Consider the following 23,521-nt stretch of genomic DNA (forward strand, 5'->3'; position numbering starts at 1 on the left):
TACATAACAAGCCACTTATCCGCTTTGTTACTCACTTTAAAATGCTTTCATGTGTTCGTATTGTGTTACATGTTACAAATCATTTTGGATGAGGGCACTTATGACGACACCGAGACGTGGCGATTAGCTGTGTTTTCAGCGCTACCTTCACCTTCGATGTAATGAATTGACTGGGGACGATGACGTCATGCTCTCGACTGCTTCCTCGACGGTTGTTGTCGGTGTGTCCATCAAGAACGATGACGTCATACTCTCAATTGCTTCCTGTACGACTGTTGTTGGTGTGTGCCCATCAAACCGACAAAGAGTCGTCTACAATTCTTTTCGTGTTTAATTTAGAAAACAATCGTACACGTCATTGTGTTGTGAACCCCCCTCACCTGTAGGTGGCGGTATTAAGGTAACGTTTGTAATCAGTTCAAAGCGAGGAAAACACACGGGAAGTTCTACCACGGTACTCTACTAAAGGTATTTTGAGGGATTTCGCTCATCTCTGTTGGTATTAGTTTATGTGCTCCTCGGTGATGTTTTGTGGTGTTTTACCGGCCTTTTTTGTGTCACACCCCACCCCGGGGAGCCGCTTTGTGGTCGCGTAGAACCCAGAGGTCATGCTAATGCTAATGCTAGGATCGGTTTTGAAACTAACGCGACAACCGCAGTGTCCCAAACCGCGGACCTGGCAATTAATTAATTTCGGGATCTTAATGATCACTGGATGACGCGAAATTAATTGACTAGGACTGTTCAAACTCCCAGGCACATATATTTTAATCTGATAGCACTTGTCGCTCCTAGTTTTTGACAGCAACGTCATTGCGGTGAGGATGGTTCTGAGCGAGGTCCCCGCAGAAAACATCACGCGTCCCCTCGGCAGAAACGAGGTCATAGGGCTGTTGTTCCGCCTGACCATCTTTGGTGCCGTCACCTACTTCACCATCAAGTGGATGGTAGACGCCATTGACCCCACCCGCAAGCAGAAAGTGGAAGCTCAGAAACAAGTAAGTTCCTGTGCGAGCTTCCACGTGCGGACGCATTCAGGTGTTAATATTCCCTTCTCTGCGTCTGACAGGCTGAGAAGTTGATGCGGCAGATTGGTGTCAAAGACGTGAAGCTGTCTGAGTACGAGATGAGCATTGCTGCCCACCTGGTCGACCCCCTCAGCATGCAGGTATACACACATACACATACAAGTTGTGCAGCATGAGTAAGGTGATGGCGTGCAGATCACATGGCGGGACATCGGGGGACTGGATGAGGTCATCACAGAGCTCCAGGAGACTGTCATCCTGCCCGTCCAGAAGCGTCATCTCTTCCATGCCTCCAGACTGTTGCAGCCTCCGAAAGGTTGCACACATTGCCGTTAATGGTTGTGCGCTCACACTGCAGACCATAATAGTTGTCATGGCAACAGGCGTTCTGCTTTATGGACCACCTGGTTGTGGGAAAACGCTGATTGCCAAGGCCACCGCTAAGGAAGCGGGCTTTCGCTTCATCAACCTACAGCCAAGCACATTGACTGATAAGTGGTACGGCGAATCGCAGAAGCTTGCCGCCGCTGTCTTCTCATTGGCGGTCAAACTGCAGCCTTCGGTCATCTTCATTGATGAGATAGGTTGTGCACATACACACACACACACACACACACATTACGTTTGACATGATGGGCGGCTGCAGGATGATAGCACTCAGGTTTTGTTTGCGTGCACAGACTCGTTCCTGAGGAATCGCTCCAGTTCGGACCACGAGGCCACGGCCATGATGAAGGCCCAGTTCATGAGTCTGTGGGACGGGCTGGACACAGACCACCACTGTCAGGTGACAAGCGGCTTGTGCCATGTATGTTATGCTAGCACGCACAGACATTGTTACCACTGTGCTCGTGTCAGGTGATCATCATGGGCGCCACCAACCGGCCGCAAGATCTGGACTCGGCCATCTTGAGGAGGATGCCCACCAGGTTCCACATCAACCAGCCGGTACGCACTTAGCCTTCCAGAAGGGGGGGGGGGGTCCAAACTTGTTTCACTGATGTGCCGCATAGTGAAGGATCACTTTTTTTTCATAATATAACTTTAGTCATCCCTCACTACATCGTCGTTTGAACAAAATTACTTAATAAATGATGGCTGTTTCAGGGTTGAATATGGCCTATTGTAGTTATTCTTGGCCTAAATCTGTGCTTCTCTCAGGGGGTCAAGAGGCAGGGACTGCTTTCAGTGTCAGTGCAGACCTGCCAACATGTACAAATTTATCGTACTCGGCATGCAACTTGACTCTTTGAATACGCTTGTATGCTTCATTCCGCGACTGGAGATATGTAATGTTGTACATATCGGTATCGGTTGATATCGCAATCAGAAATTGAGAGTTGGATAATATCGGCATATCGGGTTTCTGCAAAAAAACTAATATCGGACATCGAGGGAAAGGCTTCTTCAGACGTCATCTGCACTTCGGTGAAGAGGTGTCGGACGTTTCGCTCCCCATCCGAAGAGCTTCGTCAGCAAACTAATAAGTGCTGGTAGCCTAGGCCTTAAATACAATAAGAGTGGGCGGAATTGGTGTGCCAACACCCTCCTTCTATTGGTTCCTTACACTAAGCCTGGGTGGAGTAGTGCTATAATCCTCTCCTGCTATTAGCACCTCCGATAAAAGGGAAGTGTCGCTCCCTGAGTTGGGTATGAACGACTCTGATACTGGCTTGTTAGCATCTATTGTTCAGGCGCGGCCCTGGCTTCACCTCATTTGCAAGACTAAGAGCTGTGGGTTTTGGTCTCAGTAACCTGCTGAACACAGGGTCCAAATTAAACCTCAAACCACCATTCCGATTCAATGATGGGTTCTGTTGTTTGACAAAAATAGCTTCCTTTACTCCTCTTTCAAACCATCTGTTTTCTTTGGCCAAAATCTTTACCTCGCTGTCCTGAAAAGAGTGATTGGTTGCTTTAAGGTGTAGATGTACTGCTGATTGAGGACCACTAGAATTGTCCCTGCGATGTTGATAAAGCCTTTTTTGGAGCATTTGCTTAGTTTCCCCAGTGTAGTGCTCTTTGCATTCCTCATCTTTACAGTGGATGGAATAGACCACATTGCTTTGTTTCTGGTTTGGAGCCTTGTCTTTAGGATGCACTAATTTTTGTCTCAGGGTATTTACTGGTTTGAAATAGGTAGGAATTTTGTGTTGCCATAAGATTCTCTGGAGGTTTTCGGAGACCCCCGCTACATAAGGGACTACCACTCCTCTCCTTTTTGCTTCTGTGGGCTTTTGGGTTTCTTTCCCTACTCTCTTCTTTTGACATTTGTTAAAAGCCCACCGCGGGTACCCACAGGTTGAGAGCGCTCTCTGGACATGTTGTGTCTCCTTTTTCCTTCCCTCAGCACTAGTTGGTATTTGTTCCGTTCTATGTTGGAGGGTCCTAATAACCCCTAGTTTATGTTGTAGTGGATGGTTTGATTCAAAAAGCAGGTATTGGTCAGTGTGTGTGGCCTTTCTAAAGACCTCTGTAAGTAGCTGTCTGTCCTCTCCTATAATTACCTTGCAGTCTAAGGAGGCTAGTTGGTTCTCTTTAGTGTCCTCGCGAGTAAATTTGATATTGGTGTCCACCGCATTGATATGATCTGTGAAAGACTGAATTTCCTGTTTTTTGATTATGACAAAGGTGTCATCCACGTATCTAAACCAGTGCCTTGGTTTTGTCCCTGAGAAGGATGTGAGAGCCTGTTTCTCCATCTCTTCCATGTACAGATTCGCCACTATGGGTGAGACTGGTGAGCCCATAGCACAACCATGAATTTGTCTGTAAAATTTCCCTCTAAACTGAAAATATGTAGTGTTAAGGAAAATTTCCAATAATTGGCAAATGTGGTCAGCACTAAGTTTTGGTCTCCGATGCAGAGTTGAGTCCTCGAGCAGTCTCTTCCTCACCACCGAGACTGCTGCTGAGGTGGGGACAGATGTGAAAAGTGAAGTCACATCATAAGACACCAAAGTTTCCTCTGGCTCCAATCTGAGGTCTTTGATGCTCGCCACAAACCCTTTTGTGTTCTCTATATGATGATCAGTGTTGCCTACCAATGGGGATAAGACTGTTTTTACATATTTAGCTACATTGTACGTGGTAGAGTCAATGCTACAGACAATGGGTCTGAGGGGAAACCCTTCCTTGTGAATTTTTGGAAGGCCATAGATACATGGTGTAGCCTCCCCAGGGTATAACCTATGATACATCTGTCTGTCAATTAGTTCTTCCTTCTCTAACTTTTGGAGACAGTCCATGATTTCTTTCTTATACCTACTGGATAGGTCCCTTTTAAGTTGCTCATATGTGTTGGCATCACTAATTAGACTTGTTATTTTTTCCTCATAGTCCAATGTGTTGAGAACCACTGTGCATCTGCCCTTATCAGCTGGTAAGATGGTGATGCTCTCATCTTTCTGCAGAGCCGCTAATGCTTTCCTCTCACCTACCGTGATATTGGACGGTGGTGGTTTAGCACTACTGAGAAGGGCCGATATTCTCAGATGAAGGTCCCCTGCCTCTGTTCTAGAAAGGTTATTGTTCCTGATGGCCGATTCAGCTGCTGTGATATAGTCTACTGTGGGTATCGTTTTAGGAGTCACTGAGAAGTTGAGACCCTTTGTTAATACTGCCTTCTCTGTCTCCGAGAGGCTTCTGTCTGTATTTTTGATCCAATTTTCTTTAGTATTGGTCTGATTCCCCCCATCCTTAGTGTTTACGACAAGCTGTGGTCGATTTTCCAATAGAAGTTTCTGGAATTTTCCCTTATGCCTTTCTTTGGTTTTGCTATGGTGCTTCATATAACCCAATTTAGTAAATTCACAAACCTCCTGCTAGGTTTCGTGCGTAAGCTTGGTTTGCAATCTCTGATAGAAGGTTTCTACTTCAGACTGTTTATTTTTTATCTCTATGTTAAGTCTCCTAATTCTCAAATTCTGTATTCTTCTGATGTAGTTTAGTTGAATTTTCCTTGCCAAGTGTCCTTGCTCAAGGGACGCTTGCCTCATGCATTTGGGGATTAACCTACTCTGCCTGCATCTAAGATTGAATCTGAGGTGGTTCCTTAAATCTGCTAATTTAAGAGTGGCCTTTTCTAAGATACGTACCAGCAGAAGGATGTCTCTCCCAAAGTTGGTAGCAAGTACAGATGACGTAGAAGTACAGATGACGTCTCAAGAAGCCTTTCCCTCGATGGACAACTCCTGTGCGACTGAGAGCCTACACAGACAAATATCGGACATCCCTATTTTTTTATTTTTTATATTTATTTTCCTCTTAATATTATGAGACTAAACTCATAAAAACTCATAAAATGTTGTAAATGGCTTCCAGGCTGTACTTTGGACACCACTGTTGTAGAACCTTCTAGTGGAATGAAAATAGATTTTCCTTCTTTGTGTGTGTGTGTGTTCAGAGTTTGCATCAGCGAGAACAGATCCTCAAACTCATCCTGGAAAACGAGAGCGTGAGTCCCTATAACGATTACTCAACCGTCCGGTCAGTCCAATCGGACCCCATGACCCGTTTGCACTCACGCAGGTGGATGAGGACGTGGAGCTTTCCGAGGTGGCCAAGGAAACGGAGGGCTTCTCAGGAAGCGACCTGAGAGAGATGTGTCGCGATGCCGCTCTGCTGTGCGTGCGAGACTTTGTGCACCTTCATGACGACAGGTCAGTGCACACTCCTCCGAACGGACGCATTACTGCAACGTTCGGAGTTACGCAACGTCTTCCTTTTTCGTTTTGTCGCTTTCAGCCCGTCAGAGGATTTCATTCGTCCCATCCACATATCTGACCTGCAGAGGGCCATCGCTAAGATGAAGAAATCCAAGACGGCGGGCGGTCACGGAGCCCTGCTGCACGCCACTCTGGACTAAACACAGGCGCCCGACTCCCTCCTGTTGATGCCATCAGGCTTTGCACTGCTAGCTTTTTTGTGCCAACTTTTTTTCTTTAAAGCCCTCATGGTCAGCTCGTTCAATATTTAGGGGACACTATATTAGCACTTGTTGTAAAATTCTGAAAAACTTGCCTCAGACGCAAAGCTTCTTCGGGGAGCTTTTATTTTGGTAAGTCCTTAAGTGTGTTCCAACTTAATGTTATTGATTAGTAAACAAGTCATGAAAACTGTCAATCATATCACATAAGTTATAAACTCTTAGGCTGGAAGGATCCAATGTCTTCTTGTCAGACATTATGTTTCCAGGCTGGAATAAACACTTGTTTTTTTTAAGTACATCTGAGTTCAAGAGAAAATGTCTTCACGCTGTCAGTCACGAACAGACAATTCTCAGTGAAACCACTCTGTCACACTTACCATTCCAAAAGCAAAACTAATGTCAAATTGAGTCCCCGCCCATTTATGACGCCACCTGTTGGCCCTCGCGCACAAACGCTTTATAACGGGACTGTGAATGTAGCTTGCCATTCCAAGATGGCATCCTAACTGCTTCTTCAGCAGTGGGTCCTGCAACGTGATGATTGGCTCATTGCCAAATCACAGCTCGGTGTTGGGTCCTCGCCCGCCGGACGTGCCATGGCACTCCTTGTGGAAGTCGCAGCCGTCCAGCAGGTGGCGGTACGTTGCACGGACGTCACGGTACAGAGGTACGTCCTCTGCCGACAGCCCTGGGAATCGAACCGGAGACTCGTTGATGAGCAGCTGCAGTCGGGGTCCTCGCTGGCAGTCGTAGAGAACGAAGAGCACGTTGGCGGCGTACGGGACAATCCTGCTGGTTCGGAAACTCCGACCTGAGAAGCCAAAAAAAAAGCAATGCTGGTGTTGCCATGGAAACACGCTGTGCTGTAAAACACAATGTGGGGGCAGAGCTTCTCACCATGCTGTGTGTGGTAGTTGTCTGCAGTGGGTGGGGCCTCATCCTTGTAAAGACCCAGCAGGGAGAGGAGAGGGAGGATTGTCTCTGCATGGCCAATCAGGATGGAGGCGGGCTCGGGTGACGCCTCAGTGGACCTAACCAATACCAACATTACAAAAGCTTTTCGAGCTTTTAATTTAAAAGAGCCTGACCTGCGGGGTCGTCCGGCCTTGTCGAGGGTCCTGAAGACATGATGAAAGAGCGGGCAGCTGGACATGCTGTTGATGGCGTGACCGTGCGCACGCTTCCAGTACTGATTTAGGTCCGACTTGTACTCCAGCACCTGCCGAGAGAGAACCAGAGATTTGGACCCGCGTGCAGCAGGACCAGAGGACGTCATACCTCTGCGTCAGCTTGGTCAAACAGTAGGCACCAGGGCGAGTGTGCGGACTTGATGGCCAGCTCGTAGGAGCACAAGAAAAACGCTGCCTCGAGCAGATCTGCGGGAGATGCACTTTATTGCCGTTATTTTATTTTTTCGCCTTCTTCACCAAATGTGTGTTGCCACAGTAACCTGGTGTGAAGCTGTCCTGAGGAAGGCCAAGTCTCTCCGCCACCTTCTTCCTTACACTATCCATCTCCTCTCCGTGTTTGAACTTCTTGACCTCTGCCAGCGCTGTATGGTTGTTCTCCACGCCCTCCACGTAACCACGACAACGCTCGAAGGAACGCAGCAGCTCATCGTCCACTTGGTGTCTGTAGCGTACATCTGAGATGATTGGAATGACGTGGGAGTGATCATTTTAGGAAAAGACAAGAATGGAGGATGTGCTAAGCAGAAGAAAGATTGGACTTAAATATTCGTGGACGCGTACGTGGCAGGTTGGCTTGATGGTGAAGTCCCTCCTGGAAAGCCTCCACGCTGCTGACACAGCGATGTTTGGAGCTGGTCAGCAGGCGAACACGCCCCCCACGCACTGGCTCCTCCCCCAACAAGGATGGCAGCAGCACAGACAGACGTCTCGCTAGGTGGCGTAAGTCTTCTCTGCCCTTGTGCACCAGCTGGCCTGAGGACAGAAAAATAAACAATTTAAGGCCTTTTGAAGATGGCTGGATGACGTAACATCACATGAAGACAAGTCGCTGCTCACCGTCCATGTCGTCGGTGTACCACATTTCCCATCGCTTCAGGATGTCCCGCCTCCAGCCGGTGGAGTCTTGCGAGGTTTGGCTCCGAACCAACTCGCTGAGCTTTTGCATCGCGAGGACGTTTTTGACGGTCGGGTACCGGCTGCCGTGCCTGACGACCGCGGTCAGGTGAACTGGAGAGCAGCCCTCGATGTTAGGAGCTAGTAGAACCGACTTATTGACAGACAAAATATCCCGCAGCAGGTGCGGGTTCACCTCCTCGTAGCGGGTCTTGGTGCCGAATTGAGCGGCGATGTTCGGGACGTCCGGAAGCGACAAAGCAGAGCTGCAGCAGCGAATCATTACAGGGAAAAAGAAAAGGACTGAGAACATTTCTAAAACCAGCTGGGCTTCAACCAAACTGATGCCTTTGTTGCTATGTTGATCTTCCGGTTTGTTTACCTTTGACCTCTAAGGATTCGCTTGCTGATTGGATGACCAAACTAGTCCGGAAACTGAAAAATAACCTTAAAACCGTTAAAAGCGAGGATATTCATTTATATTAATTAATCCCGCTTGAGTACCAAAAATGTTTTTAAATAAAGGAGACAAGTTTCCGCTTCCTATACGACAAAATAAAAGCAGTGACCTAAAAAGTAACTCTCGCTCTTTTATTATGGAAATAAGTATTGAGCAAACACAGTGACAGTTTTGACTTCTCTTCATTCTATAATGAACTTAAACGATAAAACGAGGTACAGTGACTTAAAAAAATGTTTAGTACAGCGCTACCCTGTGGACACTATACGCTTTCAACTCAATGCCTCGTTGACAATTCATTACGCCTAACAATTAAAAACAATGATTCCCCGTGTTTCACTGACATAGATAATCTCTATTTTTGTACAATAATAATGTATATTACATTTCATTCAAGTTGGCGTTTATGACGTTTAATTCCACAATTGATGACGACGCTCAACAACGAAACCTATAGGGTTTTATTCTTCATGAGTCGCCAGAACGTCTGTGTGCCAAACAGCGCAAGATGGCGGCCATCTTGATGCTTCTGCGCCACCATGGGAGTTCAGGTGGACTTCCTGCCGTTGTCTCACCTGGAAAGCTAGCTAAGGTTCTAGCTAAGGTATCTATAACCAGGAGGCAGACTCTGTATGATTATGCTGCCCCCTGGCGGCGGGAGTGTGAACTGCTCAGTTGAGTCCCTCGCTGACAGGCATGTTGATGTGCGCCGTGAGCAGCGGTGTGCTGCGTGCCTCGTGCAGGACAAACACTTTGATGATGTCAGAGATGCCCTTGTCGCTTGTGCACTCCACCTGGGTCTGGACCGGGTACACTAGTCCCGGCACCAGTAGTGGGATCTTCATGTAGGGCTTAGTCATCCTGTACAGGTTCTCATCAAACAGGAAGACGATGGCCAGGTTCATGATGGGTCGACAGGCCGCCGTATTCTGCATGTTGAGGGTGAGTTTGAAAGACGGACCCAGGCCCTGGACCACCGCATTCATCTTGAGTGGTTCACTGGGGCTGGACGACATCGGGGTCAGACTGGACTCCAGGGCCTTGGCGTAGGCCTTGGCCGCGGTGAGGCGCAGACGTATCAGGTCCATCTGGAAGCCCCGGTGCATGGCCACGCCGTTTTCACGCTCCCTCAGAGTTTGGTCCACGTACAGCTTGGTCTTCTTGGGCACGTTGAGACGGATGCTCTGGGCGGCTGGCGGTCCAGGAGTGCTGTCCCTGTCTTCAAATGCCGCAGTCCTCTTCAGGATCTTGACTATCAGGCCGCCACCCTTCGTGGTCATAATGAGGGTCCCGTCCTCACGCCCGTAGCGACCAAAGCAAATACTGGTCACCACGTCTGGTGTCCTGATGGTACTCAACAGGTTCTTCTCCCGGTACAGCTGGACCTCGCAGTTGGTCAGACCCACTAGAACTGCCTGGAAGCCTCGTGTTGGGAGGTCCATGGCTGCCATGGTGGAGATGGCAGCCGGGAGGACCACCTTCCACAGCTTCTTCCCCTGAGCACACAACATCACATCGTTAATGTCTTTAGACCCCATAGAGTTCTTGGAGCAGTCTCAGGTCTACCTTCTGTGTGAATCCTTGCAGGCTCTGGTCGGTTGCGCCCACCACCACGTTCTTTCCGAGTCTCACCAGGCCCACGGGGTGTGACGACAGCTCCACACAGTACTTGGGTCTGTCTGAGTCCCTGCGAGCAGACACACAACATGTCAGCTGTCTGAATCCCGCTCTCGGGTCTAGGTTGAACTTGGTCACGTGCCTACAGGATGGGCTTGGCTTTAAGTCTCCAGCAAGCTGACCTGTCCTGCTTCTACTTCTTCTACTGGCTGCAATGCATCCTGGGAAGCGAAATGGAAATGAGGATTACCTCCGTAGGATGTAGATGTTTCCATTACGACACGCCACCGTGATCCGAAACTCCACGTCAAACTGTCCCGTCACGTCCATCATGGTGGGGGCGGCGGGCAGCGCCATCTTCAACATGACGACATCATACACGTAAAACACGTCCTGTCTCAATTGGAACGCTTCCCTGACTTTTACACTTGTGTGTTTTCAGTGCATTTTCTTCTTATCTCCTTTTATTTCAACAACTCCAGGTAACCTCTCCCATTCTACTACATAGCCAATATGGCAACCATTGAGAGTGGGAAGCGCACTCACCCTTTGAAGTGATTTGAATGCAACATCCCGGTACTGACAGTGCACTTCATTTAACGTACTTCTCAGTGTTGACACTCTTGTGCATTCAAAAGACTAAGGCTGAACCCCGATTCTACCTCTTACCCCTCGTCTTACCCCTTACCCCTAGGGTTTGCGCGTTCACGAGAATGAAGTGGTGTCCCGATTCAGCTTAAACCCTGGGGTGTAAGGGGTAAGTGCTAAGGGGTACACACCCCTTGAAAATAAGTGTAGTCGCTGTAAGTAATTACGCACAATTATTGAGTTTCACAGTAACGTCACTCATGCTTTATAATAATTCAATCGTTCGCTACTCCACGTAAATATTTGCAATGTTTTGAATTGTTGGTTTTCGCTAGTATAACTGGCCGGCTAACAGATATCTGACTTCACTGCAATCTACTGCATTTAATAAATGATTAGACAATGATTAGATAGTGACCACATTAAGCTGTTCATTGTAAGTTGTATTTTAAATTAAATCGCTTGCTAGCGAGGGGATTCTACATTACCGAACTGGCCGAGAGAGTGCAATATGTTTGTGTCCGACCAAAGCGCCCCCTTTCTCGGCCACGGCGAGTGAATATCCGCCGCTCTATACTCCCGAGGTCCGTGGCAGCGCGGAGGCTGGTCGGCTGCACGTCTCCCGCCCATGGCAGGTGGCTAGCCCCGCTCCACAGTGTACAGTGACGTCGGCGTTTCCTAATCTAATCATTCAACGCAGCACATCGTAGTGAAGTCCGTTTGCTGTGAATCATAGCCACCCTAGTCCACCAACAATTATCATGGTGCGATATGTTTATTGTATTCAGCATACAGGATGGATGGTCAGGAAGTGAGCTCAATGAAAGATGTAAACAACATGACCATATGTGGACAGCACACCACATTATCAAACTTTATTCAACTTTTGGAATCTACCGTTGTCCCGTCTATTTTTTTTTTTACCTACCGCTCACTCTATATTTGTTCTCACCACAGTATTACTATACTACTACTATACTATACACTATTACTATACTGCATTACTGTTATTATCGTATTTACAATGAGTTAATAGTTGCAGCCCATCATTCATGCATATGTGTTGCTACATTTTCATTTTTGTTTTCCAGTGCTGGTTGTTTTACAATTGTTTGTTATTTTGCAATAAATATCACAGTTGTACAAAAGTCTTATATTTTAAAAAAAAAAGTGTCGTGAAATAGGCTATATAATATTGAAATAATGTAGACATGTATGCACCTTATTTTATGGTAGGAAACATTTATTATAAACCATTTCATTATCTCATCTGCCTATGTCACAGCCAGCAAGCGGTGAAGGGTGATGACGTAATAACAATCAAGTGGTGTCCCATTTCTAAGGGGCAGAATTGGAATTCAGCCGAAGTGTAAGTACACATGTGCATGTAAGCACTCAAGTATACAAGTGTGTCATTTTGCACTCTAAAGACTTCAGTGTATGTACACGTGTGCACTTATGCACTCAAAAAGACTAGGTCTAATTACACAAGTGTGCATGTCGCAAAAGACTATGTAATAGGGATGCTCCGATCAGGGTTTCATGCTGCTGATTCCGATACCGGTCATCCATGAGTGAAATCTGCCTATACCAACACCGATCACATAGATTAAGTGTAAATTTTAACATATATTTATGATGAGTGCGGTTGGCCCGTGGTGCCGTGTAAGGAGGAAAAGTTCCAAGGTCCCCTGACTGCTAGAGGGGCCAAAAAATAGGTAATTATTGAAAAATAAAAAGTGGGGGCGCCCAATGTGATTTTTTTGTCACAGGGTCCAAAATTCCTGGTTGCACTCCTGCTATGCCTATACGATATGAAAAAGGGAACCAAAAGTAAACCACCTTAATTTAAACAAAAACATATTTGACTTACTTTTTCAAGAGAACGTATATCACTCGTGAAACATACAGGGGATGAGATGCCTTCTTTGAGGAGACTTTGGATGTGAGCGTACATATACAGTAGTTTGATGGCATTCTGGCAGGACTTCCAGGTATCATGCAGCGGGGCTCCCAAGTGAGACAGCAGCCGGCAAGCCCGGTGTCTTCCACCACTGAGAGAGGCTGGTCATCTAGTCCGATGAATTCAATTATTTTTCGGGTTATTTGCTTTAGACTTCTGACTGTCACGCACATACCGGCGAGTGTTGTCCAGCGTTTTGGCTACATTAGCTGCCGTTGGACTGATGATCACATCGTGAGCCGCAAACTCACCATACTCCGTCAAGTTTGTTCTTTAAATGCCGTATTAAATTAAAGCTTTTTAACGTGCTAAAAATGATCTCACTGTCACAAAGTGCAGGTAAGTTCCAGACGGCAGACGCTCTCTTCATGCTGCAATAGTACGAGCCATAGGTGATCAGCGATGAAAGGCATTTACCGCCATATGGCGATCACATGCTTTTTCATGGAAATCGGCCGATAGTGATCAGTGGCTGATCGATCAGAGCAGCCCTATTATGTAAGTGTGCACATGTGCAGCTATGCACTCAAAAGACTAAGTAAGTACACAGGTGTGCACGTAAGCACTCAAAGGACTAAGTGTAAGTATGCAAGTGTGCACGTATGCACTCGTAACACAAATTGTAAGTACACAAGAGTACATTTGTGCACTCAAAAGACTAAGTCTAAATACACAAGTGTGCACTCAACAGTGCCAATGAAGAGACAGCCACAGCACTCGATGATTGGAAGAATGCATAGATAGATGTATACAAACATGGACGGCAGATGCATAAATTGATGGATAGATGTGAAGATACAGTAGATGTGTAGAAAGACATATAGATATGACAGATAGATCTACAGCATAGGGAGAAGGAAGGGGTTACCTTTGCGAGGATGATGAAGGCTTCGGGGTCCAGCACATAAACATGGCTGCTCTCAGTGCCGATGACGAGGCAGCTGACGCCGTCTTCGTCGGCCGTGCTTTTCTTCAGGGTTGCGATGCAGGTGATGACAGTCTGTGGCGGCGAGGAGCAAGCGTCATGACGAGCGTGTGTGTGCGCGTGTGTGATGTTTACCTGTCGTTTGATGGCTTGCTGCTTGTGCAACTGGACAAAGTCATCCAGGTGCTCGGCGTCCAGAGACAGGAAGTGGAGCGAGCGCACAGACAACGGCACGTCTGCCTTCTTCCTGATGCCCTCCAACATCTCCTTCAAGGTCACGTGGTCAATGTGGCCCTCCTTGGCCTGCTGCCACACATCCTGACCAATCACACAACACCATAGAGACTTGAACCAGTGACCTCACAACACACACGTGATGTAACACGCACACCTGCTCCAGCGCGTTGACGTCAAGGCCCGGCAGGGTGAACTTGAAGTAAGGCCTCAGGTTCTTGTAGACGTAGACGCACGGTCCGGAGGCCACGGCCACGGCAGGAATGCGAGGCTCGTGCAGGTCCATGAAGAAGGCCACAAGGCCAGCGGGAAGGTCCAGCAGGGCACTCTCGCTGGTGAGCGACGTTCCTCGGTACACCTTCAGCTTCATGGCTGACGAGGCGCTGCCCAAGTCGCCCACCACCAGACCGTTGTCGCCGTCGCCGCTCAGGTCGGCCAGGTCCACGCACGACGTGAAGGTGTACAGCCCTGCCACCGGGTCATAGTGGGCATCCAGCCACTTCCTGTCTTCACCGCTAAACTCGGACATGACGTAGATGGAAGACTGGCCTCTGCTACACAACATGACAACATGCCGGTCAGCTAACATGAACTCATCCAGCAAGGGATCAGGGAGTGAGGTTTACACAACCTACCATGGCACAAATATCACACAACCTAAGTATCATATTTTATATATATATGTGTGTGCGTGTGCGCATACATTTTTATTTTGAGGTATTTTCAAAATACCTCAAATAATAATAAGTGGTATTAACTTGAGGCTAAGTGGTTTTAACTTGAAACATTTTGGACAGGACATGGATTCCTTCCTCTTGAGGCGTTGGACCAACACAAAGTATTCAGTTCATATTTAAATATCGCTAAACCTACTCTACGGCGCCATACAGGTGTTTGTTTGGCGATCTACCTTGTTGTCAGCAGCTGACTCTCCGTTGTCAAGGAAACGGACGGAGCGTTTTTCCCTTTCTCCCCAACGCTGCGTGAGTCCTCCAAAAAAACTGTATTTGTATGATGAAAAAACAAAACAAAACAGAACAACAAGTGTTCGTGTGTCGCTTCTAATCCGCAAATCCTTTCCAAGCTAATATTCACCCTGTCGGACACTGTCCTCGGTTGATGACGTCACTCATACACGACGGCACTCATACCTGCATCAAGTAGACATAAAAGTTTTTTTTTAATAACGTAAACGTGGTAGAACCTGGCTCACATGTCAGAATAATTATCTGTCATTTCAAAACAAGAGGCGTATCGTGTCATGCGAGGCTGCGCTGTTAGTGACGTAATCAGCTAACCGCTCTCCGATTGGTCCTTTGCTTCCAGTTTAAAAAGTAGCCCGCGGTGGGCAGCCTAGCGTTAGCGACAACGCACCGTCTGCTGAATAAAAGATATACAGAGTGAGTTGAGTTTCACTGGGGAAGCTGGTGGACACGCATGACTCATATTACAACCAGTCGTTTTCTCTGCATACGTTAAACATATGTATTTTATAAACAGGGCCCTGTGGGTTTTGTCGGTCGTCTGGTTGTGGCTAATGCTAACAACAACGGCAACACACCGCCATTCATGCTAACTGCAGAAATCTGAGTATGTAGAGTTGCATTTGAAATGCTTTTAATTGTAATAATCACCAGCATGAAATCGTTTGCTTGGAATGTTGAAATTCCCAAACCACTTAGGTTTGGAAACAAGTGGACTCTGTGAGACACTTCTATGTGCTTTTCCTGTGAAACTGAAGGTAAGCGTGTGTTTGCTGGTGTGTTAGCCAGCCAAGATGATGGAGTCTTGTTTAGCTGGGAAGCCGGAGAGAGTCGGCCCAGTGGAGGTGGGCAACATCAAGCGGGACCTGCTGGAGGAATTCTCTGCTCTGCCAAAGCCGGTCCGTCACATCACTATCAGCTGTTCACCACGTTATTGATTGATCGATCGATCAGTAAGAATGATGTGATGAGCAGTGATCAGCTTGGCGTATGTTCTCAGGACGAAGTTCCCACCCAGTCGGAGAACCTGCAGGTCTACCTGAGGGTTCGACCTTTCACAGCAGCTGAGAATGGAGAGTCGCAGGTAACACACACAGAACCAGAATCACCCTTATTGTCTGGATATGAGAAAGTTCTGAGTGCACATTTGTTCTGTTGTAAACACGATCAGGACTGCGTGACCATTGAGGGACCAGACACTGTGGTCCTCAAAGCTCCTAGGTCCAGTCAATCAAACCGACAGGGTGACAAGCTCCTCCCACAAACCGCTCAAAGGTTTACCTTCACACAGGTAACCAGTCATACCCGCGCGCACACACACGTTGTCATCTCCATGGTGACCTGTGAGACGGTGTCACTTCCTGGCAGGTGTTTGGGCCAGATGCCAGCCAGAGGAGAGTTTTTGAAGGGTCAGTCCACGGTTTAGTCCGAGATGTTCTGGAAGGAGAAAACTGCCTGGTGTTCACTTATGGAGTCACCAATGCTGGAAAAACCTTCACGTTCCTCGGTGAGGAAGGCAACAAACACAATGTGGCTGGCTGACTGTGTGTCTGTCTCACTCTACGTGTGTGTGGGTGTTTGTTTGTTTTTTTTCCAGGTCCAGACCATGACAGTGGTCTACTGCCCAGGTCGCTGTGGGTCATCTTCAACAGCATTGAAGGTCGTCTGTACACACGCTGCGACCTGAAACCTCAGCGCTGTCGAGACTTCAGCCGACTGACTCCGGATCAGCAGACAGCTGAGAGCAGCAGCAAGAAGAATCTGTTCAGGATGCTTAAAGAGGTGGCACGCACGCACCATCGCATGGCAGACGTGTGGAAGAAGGAAGTTGTCATTCATTTGTGTTTGTGTGTCCCTGCAGAATGTGACGTCTGCTCGATCGACTTTTCTTGACAGTAACTCTTTTTTATTTTATTTTATTTTTTCAAACTTCTGGTTATTTTTACACCTTTTCATTTCATTCAAACAACACACAACGGGAAGTGTCATTATTTAGTGGGTGTTTTGTGTGTGTGTGTGTGTGTGTGTGTGTGTGTGTGTGTGTGTGTGTGTGTGTGTGTGTGTGTGTGTGTGTGTGTGTGTGTGTTGGCAGGCTCTTCTCTCAGCTCTGACTGCAGTGTCAACAGTGTCGGTGATGGCGAAAAGTTCTGTCTGGACGTCCCCTCAACTGTTGGCTTCTCAGTTTGGGTTTCATTCTGTGAGATTTACAATGACAACATTCACGACCTACTGGACCAGGTGATACACACACACACACACACACAGGTTCTGATTAGTAGATTGGGTTTATAGCATGACACTAATGTGGGATCTGTTTTGACTTTTTTGTCTTCTTCTTTTGCAAACCTATGTCACATTGGCTTGCTTGGAGTGCACCCTATCATGTTTTTAACGTGTCACTTGCATGATTGGCTGATGGACTCATGTGACCGTGTGTTCAGGTCCCTGGACACGTCAAGAGGACGGTGCTCCGTCTGTCTCAGGACGTCAGAGGAAACTCCTTCATCAAAGGTAACATGCGCCGCCTCCTGCTACCAACGCGTGCACATTTTAAGAATGACCTATCTGTTGTGTGTGTGTCCAGACCTGAAGTGGATCCAGGTGAACAGTTCTGAAGAGGCCTACAGGGTGATGAAGATTGGAAAGAAGAACCAGAGCTGCTACTCCACCAGGCTTAACCATCTGTCCAGCAGGAGGTGGGCCACTTCCTGTTTCCTCCATGGTGTCCTACTGGCACCAGCACCCAGTCGTCAACAGCGGCCATTTTTGTGTGTGCAGCCACAGCATCTTCTCCATCAGGATCCTCAGAGTGGACCACAGCGGTGTTCCCAGAGTCCTCGGCATTAGCGAGTGAGTCCCGCCCAGCAAGTGTTACGCCGGCACAGAGTATGTAGTGACCGCGTGTGTTTGTGTGCCCAGGCTTGCGCTGTGCGACCTGGCCGGCTCAGAGCGCTGCTCTCGCACACACAACACGGGAGAGCGCCTGAAGGAGGCAGGAAACATCAACAGCTCCCTGTTGACACTCGGGAAGTGCATCAGTGCCATGAGGCTCAACCAGCACGCCAAGTATGTCGTGTGTGTGTGTGTGTGTGTGTGTGTGTGTGTGTGTGTGTGTGTGTGTGTGTGTGTGTGTGTGTGTGTGTGTGTGTGTGGTTGCGCTGCAGAAAATCACACATTGTCCATTATCTTGTCCACCTCTGCAGGTTCCAGCACCATGTCCCCTTCAGGGAGTCCAAGTTGACCCATTTCCTGCAGTTCTTCTTCTGTGGTGCTGGCAAGGTGACCATGGTGGTCAACATTAACCAGAGCTCCTCCTGCATGGACGAGACACTCAATGTCCTCAAGTTCTCCGCCCTTGCCCAGAAGGTGCTGGTTTCATATTTGGCTGTAATTTCTTCGCTAATGCATGACAACCTCTGCTAGTGTGTACTTCTGTTTGGCCTGTAGGTGGTAGTGTTGAACACCAGGCCCGTCAGCCTGGACGCCGCCTCCCACAGGTCGGCCATGGAACTGTCCATCCTCATCGATGGGGCCGACCAGCGCCGGAACATGATGGGGCGTGGCCGCAAGAGCTCGCTGCTCCCCTGGGAGACCAGTCTAGAAGACGTGCCAGAGGATGAGTACGGTGAAGGGTCGGTGGTGGACGAAGAGTCAGAGGAGGAGAGTGCGATGGAGAGAACGGTGCTGGAGGCTGGAGAAGGGGAGGAGAATAAGACCATTGAGGAAGAGGAGGAGGTAGATGGTCTTCACATTAATGTCTGACTGTGGACACAGCTTAAGAGCATCAGGTGCAGTTCCTTCACTTTTCACCTGCCGTGTGTGCATCTGTGTGCGTATGTCAGTCGGACAGGGAGGCAGCGTTGCGTTTAGTCCTGGAGGCTCAGATAAGAGAAGAAGTCAGCGCTGAGTTCATGGAGCTCTTCAGCAAGATGGAGAAAGACTACAGGTGAGGAACGTGACCCAACAAGACCCTCACTACCTCACACACAGAGAAGCGTGTGACGCTGTGTTGTTGTTGCATCAGCGAGCGTCTGGAGAAGGAGAGGGAGGTCCTGGAAGAGCGTGCTGAGAAGAAACTGGAGATACTGAAGAACCTGGTCAGCAAGACTGCAAACTTGTCCGATAGCGTCTTATGTCCCGCCAAGGTGAGCGCATCCTTTTCGACCGTGGGCGAGTCCCATGACGTCATGTTGCCTGAGAGCGCTGTTGATTGGCCGTTGAAGGAGGAGCAGGCGGCACTGCTGGAGGGAATCATCAGCTCTGTGAGCGAAGACCTGGAGAAGATCAGAGCAGATGCTCAGAGCGTGCACCAGTGTCTGAGTGAGCACACGCATGTTGCAGGTGCGCACGCACACACACATACACATGGGTATAAACCATGACCCTTGACCCTGTGTGTGGTTCCCCTGCAGAGCTGGAGGAGCGACAGTCATGTGACCAAAGGCTGCAAGCCATCGAGGTGTGCAGACTTTCTTCTTCTGTGGTTTGCGAAGTGCAATGAATGTGATAAAGGTGCACTGAATGTCTGCAGCTTGTGGACACCAGGACACCCAGGACGTCTGAGCCGATGGACACGAGCCAGCTGGAAGACCACCACGTCCCGGATCATGCCACACACGTACAAGCCCCTCCTACTTCTCCCCATGACCATTTGGTATTGCAGCCAATGATTAAAGATGATCTTGGTGTTCCTCAGAGGGAGCGTCTGGACTTTGACACGAAGCGCTGCCGTAATGAGGAAGATGAGGGCGGAAGGATGAGCACCAAGATAGGTGAGCCAGTGGTCACGTGGAGCGCCCCGCAAAATCAAAGCTGTTGTTTGAACACCGCCTGCTGCTCAGTGCTGCTGGAGGAAAACCACAGGAAGGAGCTGAGAGAGAGCCAAGAGAAGAGGACGGAGTTGGAGGCGGCGCTAAAGCGGCAGCAGGAAGAAGTGCAGACGTTGAAGGAGGAGATGCAGAAGTTAACAGGTAGGCGCCGTGACAGCAGTTTGATGCGACACGGATGATGTCACTTCCTCACCATCACACTCCCAGCAGCCCAAGTGGACGAGTGTCCAAACTGCGACTCCGTCTTTTCATCTCTCGAGCTGGAGCGGCGGGAAATGTCCAGACTGACGAAGGAGAACAAAGCTTTGGTGAACGGCATCTTCCAGCTGCAGACAGAGGTCCCACTCTTCTTCTTCGCTCACTCACCGGCTCGCTTTAGCGTTAGCATGTCACTCTTGGTGCTTGAAGCTCACATCCATCGGGGGTCTTGCAGGTGACCGACCTTCAGCAGCAGCTCAGACGGGAGACCGAAGGAGTCGCCAGCATGTCTGAGCAGCTCGCCGCCGTGAAGGCCTGCCTCCAGGGCAGAGAGAGCCAATCAGCAGTGAAAGCCCACACATTAAACAGTCGGGAAGTCAAGGTAGCCATGTTGTTTATGATGGACGCGTATGTACAGTACGCGCTTTGATCGGATGACTCCTGACACAGGAGGGGGAGGGGCTTAGTGCCGTCACCAGCGTGTTCCACGCCAACATGGCTGAGCTGAGAAAGGAGAGCCAGGCGGCGCTGGAAAAATCCGCCCAAAAATCCAAACTGATCCAAGAACTGCAGCAGGAGAAGAATCAACTGGAGGAGAGACTGACGCTCAGGTCAGGTGACCTTTTGATGATTGATTGATTGATTTTTGTTATTATAGCTGCTCATCTTTCTGCAGCGATGAGAAGTGTGATCAGCTCAGCCAGGAACTGGCCAATCAGAAAGGAGAACACTCCCGGCAGCTGCAGAGCCTGAGGGCGGAGCTTGAGCTAGAAGGAGGAGCTCTGCGCAGGAAGCTGGAGGAGTCTGCGAGAGAGGAGGAGACGAGGAAGACTGAGGACCAAAAACGGATAGGAGGTGATTCGTCATGCAAGAAGACGGGGACGCGTGCCGATTGTAACGTGTGTCTATGTGTCTGTGTGTCTGTGTGTATGCGTGTGTTTGTGTCCAGAACTGCAGCGAGTGCTGTGCGAGAGGGAGAACCTTCTGGAAGAACTTGTGAGGCAGAGTGACACAATGAGACAAGGTGAATGTCTCCAGGAGCAAGGTGGCAGCCTCCCATCTTCAACGCTCACTGACTCCACCTACTTTCCTCACCACCAGAACTGGAGCGTGTGAAGGAAGAGCTGCAGAGCAGGGAGGCGGAGGAGCGTAAGGAGAACGAGGAGCCGAGGACGGAAGAGAAGCGGCCGCTGCAGGAGAGGAAGCACAGACGGCGACAGGAAGTGGACCAAAGCAAAGAGCTAGAGACCACGACGGGGCCGACGGAGTACCACATGCAGGTCTGTCACCATGACAACGTCGCACTCATGATGTCACGTGAAATATGAATTGACGTGTGTGTGCAGGAATGCGTTCTTCATGTCGCTGCTTTGAGGAACGACGTGGCCGACATGCAGACGTCAAAAGACAAAAGCGCAGCCAGGAAGAGGAAGAGCTGTGAGGTGGAGGTAGGCGTGAAACTGTTTTTCATTTCACTTGCTAAACAACCTTTTACACTGTGTGTGTGTGTGTGTGTGTGTGTGTTTAGGGGTTGGCGTCAAGCGCCAGCAAGCGAAACAGGCGAAGAGCGAACATGAGAAACTTGACACAGGTGAGATGTGTGCTATGATTGGTCAAGTCACTTCCTGGATGGGAGGATCATGACAACGGTTGTTCTGTGCTGCAGCAAACACTCGACACACTGAAGATGCACACGCTCACAGATGTGATCCCCAAGTCGCCGCCTGCGCTACTCTGCACAGGTGAGATGAGTCATCAACTCTTTGACTGGGGGGTGGGGGCATTGTTCCCAGCATCTTTGTTTTGGGTTGTCAACTTTATGAGCACGTCTTTTTGTCAGCTGAAACAAACGTCATCGCCACAGTGAGCAAACCCAAGAGAGGACGGAAGAAGCTGTACAAGGATGATTGCACGCAGCTGCTCATCTCTCCAAACATGGTCAGTTTGACCTCTGCTTCACCTCGACAAGGTCACTTTGGACATGTTGACATGTGAGGGCGCTGTTTGTGTTCAGGCGTTCGAAGGGGCAGACGAGGCCAAGGAGAGCGACCACGTGATCATCAAGCGCCAACTGCGCTCCAAGACCAGCAGGAAGTGATGTCACCAGACCGAGCGGCGCTGCTGAAAAGTTATCGTGAAGAGTTTAAATAAATGTTTTTTATTTTGTAAATTCGGGATGTTTGTGTTGCTGGGGGGGGTCTTGAAAGCGCAACAACTTTTTTGACTGGAAGAAAATAAAACAGATTTGCACCTCCTGCCAACGTTGCATCTTTTTCAACACGCCCAGCATTGCACTCCTGTGGATGGAGATGTCAGATGTTGTTCCTGGTATCTGCTGGAGCCACCGAGCCCCTCATTGCCCTCATCACTACTTGGCACCGCTGTTGCCTTCACACCACACATTTTCTTTAGCACTTCCTTCATCCCTTGGCACAAGTTTCTCTGTTTAGGACGCTCTGTTCTTACAAAGTCGTTCCCGTAAATAAATTGAAAATGTAATTTTGGTCTGTAAACACAAGACTTGAGAACTAGTTAGTGTATGCAGCAAGAATGCAGTGTGTGCCTGCTCAGCCAATCTGAGGAAGAATACCCTTATTAGAAGGGTTGGGCATTGTTTGAATTTCAACAACTCAGATTCCTCAATTTGAATCAGGTCCCTAATGATTGTCATGCCTTTAAGGGGCGGTGTCATACAAGTTTGCAAGTGTAATGGGGTGGTTTAGTTCAGTGTTTCAATTGAAAAGGCAAAAGTCCTACAGTCGGCTCTCACATGAACGCATCACCAGCAGCCACAGTGCACATCTGCACTACTTCGTTTGTTTCAAAAGTATGTGGGTCTATCTCGTTAGTGACGTGTCACCGGCAATGGAGAGATGCAGATCGCACCTGCTGCCCTGTTGGAGGCGTGGCGGAAAGCAATAAAGATAGCTTTTGTGCACTTTCTGCATATTGCCGTCTTTGCGTTGGTCGTGGGCTAACTGTTTTACGTCTTGTCTTTCAGAGGGCCACTGCTGCCATGTTTTGCACGTGTGCCCTGTTATACCTTGTTGCGCCTCGTCATGTACTGTACGTCCGAGGCTCTCGAGTGGAAATTTCATCTAGTGGGTGTTGTGTCTCAGTAAGACCAACTGACCTTTTGGTGGATGCACGTTCGCCAAGGGCCAACGGCGATTTTGTACAGCACGTACGCACTTTAGCCTGGTCTAATTTGGAGGTTAGTGTTTGATTTTAGAATGTATTTTTTCCCTTTTCTTTGGGTTTGGGTTTTTTTCTTAATCAGTTTGCAGTGGGGTTTTTTTTCTTGTTTGCTTTTGAACGCCATAATTAGAGCCAAGCAGTGTTTAGTTTTAACAAGAGTTGTGTAATAAAGTAACTGTCTTTAAACACTTGTTGTCAGTAAAATAAAACTGTAGTATATTTGTGGCCAACTACTCACCTGGTCTTTTGTATTCATTTGCCAGACTTTCCTGTGCTAACATGTAATAGGACACCCTACGGACCAGTGGGCTGTACGCCCCACCCTCGCTGCCACATTGGTTTGTGGTTTGTGGTTTGTTCCACCTCGTGCACTAACCAGAGTTCTTTTTGGATGAAATGTCTCGATTCATTTTCTATACCGCTTGTCCTCACTTGGTTTGCAGGTTATGCTGGAGACTATCCCAGCTGACTTGGGCGAGAGGCT

At 48.5% G+C, this 23,521-nt stretch overlaps 4 protein-coding genes across 13 annotated transcripts; 2 read left to right on the forward strand and 2 right to left on the reverse strand.

Moving 5' to 3' along the window:
* Position 1: 1 nt before the first annotated feature.
* Positions 2 to 6,254, forward strand: atad1b (ATPase family AAA domain containing 1b). 3 transcript variants are annotated; one of them, XM_054766970.1, is made up of 10 exons: positions 2 to 281; positions 796 to 998; positions 1,070 to 1,168; positions 1,224 to 1,344; positions 1,412 to 1,612; positions 1,709 to 1,815; positions 1,887 to 1,976; positions 5,434 to 5,484; positions 5,559 to 5,689; positions 5,775 to 6,254. In XM_054766970.1, exons 1-10 carry the CDS (start codon positions 188 to 190, stop codon positions 5,893 to 5,895), a joined length of 1,218 nt encoding a protein of 405 aa, XP_054622945.1. In that variant the 5' UTR covers positions 2 to 187; the 3' UTR covers positions 5,896 to 6,254. The 3 variants fall into 3 exon arrangements, with proteins under 3 accessions (XP_054622945.1, XP_054622946.1, XP_054622947.1); XM_054766971.1 differs by lacking the exon at positions 2 to 281 and adding an exon at positions 288 to 468; XM_054766972.1 differs by lacking the exons at positions 2 to 281; positions 796 to 998 and adding an exon at positions 288 to 468.
* minpp1b (multiple inositol-polyphosphate phosphatase 1b) lies at positions 5,541 to 8,512 on the reverse strand. The gene is made up of 7 exons (XM_054766963.1): positions 7,986 to 8,512; positions 7,710 to 7,901; positions 7,409 to 7,603; positions 7,237 to 7,334; positions 7,047 to 7,177; positions 6,856 to 6,989; positions 5,541 to 6,769 (listed from the first exon to the last, which is right to left on the reverse strand). The coding sequence occupies exons 1-7, from the start codon at positions 8,353 to 8,355 to the stop codon at positions 6,516 to 6,518; spliced, it is 1,374 nt and encodes a 457-aa protein (XP_054622938.1). The 5' UTR covers positions 8,356 to 8,512; the 3' UTR covers positions 5,541 to 6,515.
* Positions 8,513 to 8,626: 114 nt separating this feature from the next.
* On the reverse strand, positions 8,627 to 14,939 carry bbs1 (Bardet-Biedl syndrome 1). Of its 2 annotated transcripts, none has more exons than XM_054766962.1 (7): positions 14,740 to 14,939; positions 13,987 to 14,380; positions 13,731 to 13,913; positions 13,539 to 13,670; positions 10,370 to 10,476; positions 10,069 to 10,189; positions 8,627 to 9,998 (listed from the first exon to the last, which is right to left on the reverse strand). In XM_054766962.1, the coding sequence occupies exons 2-7, from the start codon at positions 14,356 to 14,358 to the stop codon at positions 9,174 to 9,176; spliced, it is 1,740 nt and encodes a 579-aa protein (XP_054622937.1). In that variant the 5' UTR covers positions 14,359 to 14,380; positions 14,740 to 14,939; the 3' UTR covers positions 8,627 to 9,173. The 2 variants fall into 2 exon arrangements, with proteins under 2 accessions (XP_054622937.1, XP_054622936.1); XM_054766961.1 differs by having other exon boundaries at positions 8,632 to 9,998; positions 13,987 to 14,383.
* A 96-nt stretch (positions 14,940 to 15,035) lies between these two features.
* Positions 15,036 to 22,095, forward strand: LOC129176674 (kinesin-like protein KIF20B). Of its 7 annotated transcripts, none has more exons than XM_054766955.1 (33): positions 15,036 to 15,229; positions 15,330 to 15,419; positions 15,598 to 15,711; positions 15,813 to 15,896; positions 15,984 to 16,103; positions 16,181 to 16,319; positions 16,410 to 16,594; positions 16,674 to 16,707; positions 16,905 to 17,050; positions 17,254 to 17,323; positions 17,397 to 17,508; positions 17,591 to 17,662; positions 17,732 to 17,878; positions 18,016 to 18,178; positions 18,260 to 18,547; positions 18,655 to 18,758; positions 18,837 to 18,957; positions 19,036 to 19,153; positions 19,225 to 19,271; positions 19,344 to 19,430; positions 19,509 to 19,584; positions 19,654 to 19,782; positions 19,849 to 19,979; positions 20,075 to 20,221; positions 20,290 to 20,450; positions 20,516 to 20,694; positions 20,789 to 20,863; positions 20,941 to 21,119; positions 21,186 to 21,287; positions 21,368 to 21,430; positions 21,506 to 21,581; positions 21,680 to 21,777; positions 21,854 to 22,095. In XM_054766955.1, the coding sequence occupies exons 3-33, from the start codon at positions 15,607 to 15,609 to the stop codon at positions 21,935 to 21,937; spliced, it is 3,642 nt and encodes a 1,213-aa protein (XP_054622930.1). In that variant the 5' UTR covers positions 15,036 to 15,229; positions 15,330 to 15,419; positions 15,598 to 15,606; the 3' UTR covers positions 21,938 to 22,095. The 7 variants fall into 7 exon arrangements, with proteins under 7 accessions (XP_054622930.1, XP_054622932.1, XP_054622927.1 ...); XM_054766952.1 differs by having other exon boundaries at positions 15,037 to 15,229; positions 15,571 to 15,711; XM_054766958.1 differs by having other exon boundaries at positions 15,037 to 15,229; positions 15,571 to 15,711; positions 19,852 to 19,979.
* The last annotated feature ends 1,426 nt before the right edge of the window (positions 22,096 to 23,521 follow it).

This window comes from Dunckerocampus dactyliophorus, chromosome 2 (genome assembly GCF_027744805.1).
Source record: "Dunckerocampus dactyliophorus isolate RoL2022-P2 chromosome 2, RoL_Ddac_1.1, whole genome shotgun sequence".
Taxonomy (NCBI): Eukaryota; Metazoa; Chordata; class Actinopteri; order Syngnathiformes; family Syngnathidae; genus Dunckerocampus; species Dunckerocampus dactyliophorus.

Coding starts and splice junctions, on each gene's coding strand:
- atad1b (XM_054766970.1), top strand. CDS start 188: ATGCTCTCGACTGCTTCCTCGACGGTTGTTGTCGGTGTGTCCATCAAG. Junction 1,613..1,708: donor CATCTTCATTGATGAGATAG/GTTGTGCACATA, acceptor TTGCGTGCACAG/ACTCGTTCCTGAGGAATCGC. Junction 5,485..5,558: donor TCATCCTGGAAAACGAGAGC/GTGAGTCCCTAT, acceptor GCACTCACGCAG/GTGGATGAGGACGTGGAGCT.
- minpp1b (XM_054766963.1), bottom strand. CDS start 8,355: ATGTTCTCAGTCCTTTTCTTTTTCCCTGTAATGATTCGCTGCTGCAGC. Junction 7,902..7,985: donor GTACACCGACGACATGGACG/GTGAGCAGCGAC, acceptor TTCTGTCCTCAG/GCCAGCTGGTGCACAAGGGC. Junction 7,604..7,709: donor CCATCAAGCCAACCTGCCAC/GTACGCGTCCAC, acceptor CAATCATCTCAG/ATGTACGCTACAGACACCAA.
- bbs1 (XM_054766962.1), bottom strand. CDS start 14,358: ATGTCCGAGTTTAGCGGTGAAGACAGGAAGTGGCTGGATGCCCACTAT. Junction 10,477..13,538: donor CCTTCATCATCCTCGCAAAG/GTAACCCCTTCC, acceptor GTCATGTTGAAG/ATGGCGCTGCCCGCCGCCCC. Junction 10,190..10,369: donor AACATCTACATCCTACGGAG/GTAATCCTCATT, acceptor GTCTGCTCGCAG/GGACTCAGACAGACCCAAGT.
- LOC129176674 (XM_054766955.1), top strand. CDS start 15,607: ATGATGGAGTCTTGTTTAGCTGGGAAGCCGGAGAGAGTCGGCCCAGTG. Junction 19,431..19,508: donor TCCCGGATCATGCCACACAC/GTACAAGCCCCT, acceptor GGTGTTCCTCAG/AGGGAGCGTCTGGACTTTGA. Junction 21,582..21,679: donor GCCTGCGCTACTCTGCACAG/GTGAGATGAGTC, acceptor TCTTTTTGTCAG/CTGAAACAAACGTCATCGCC.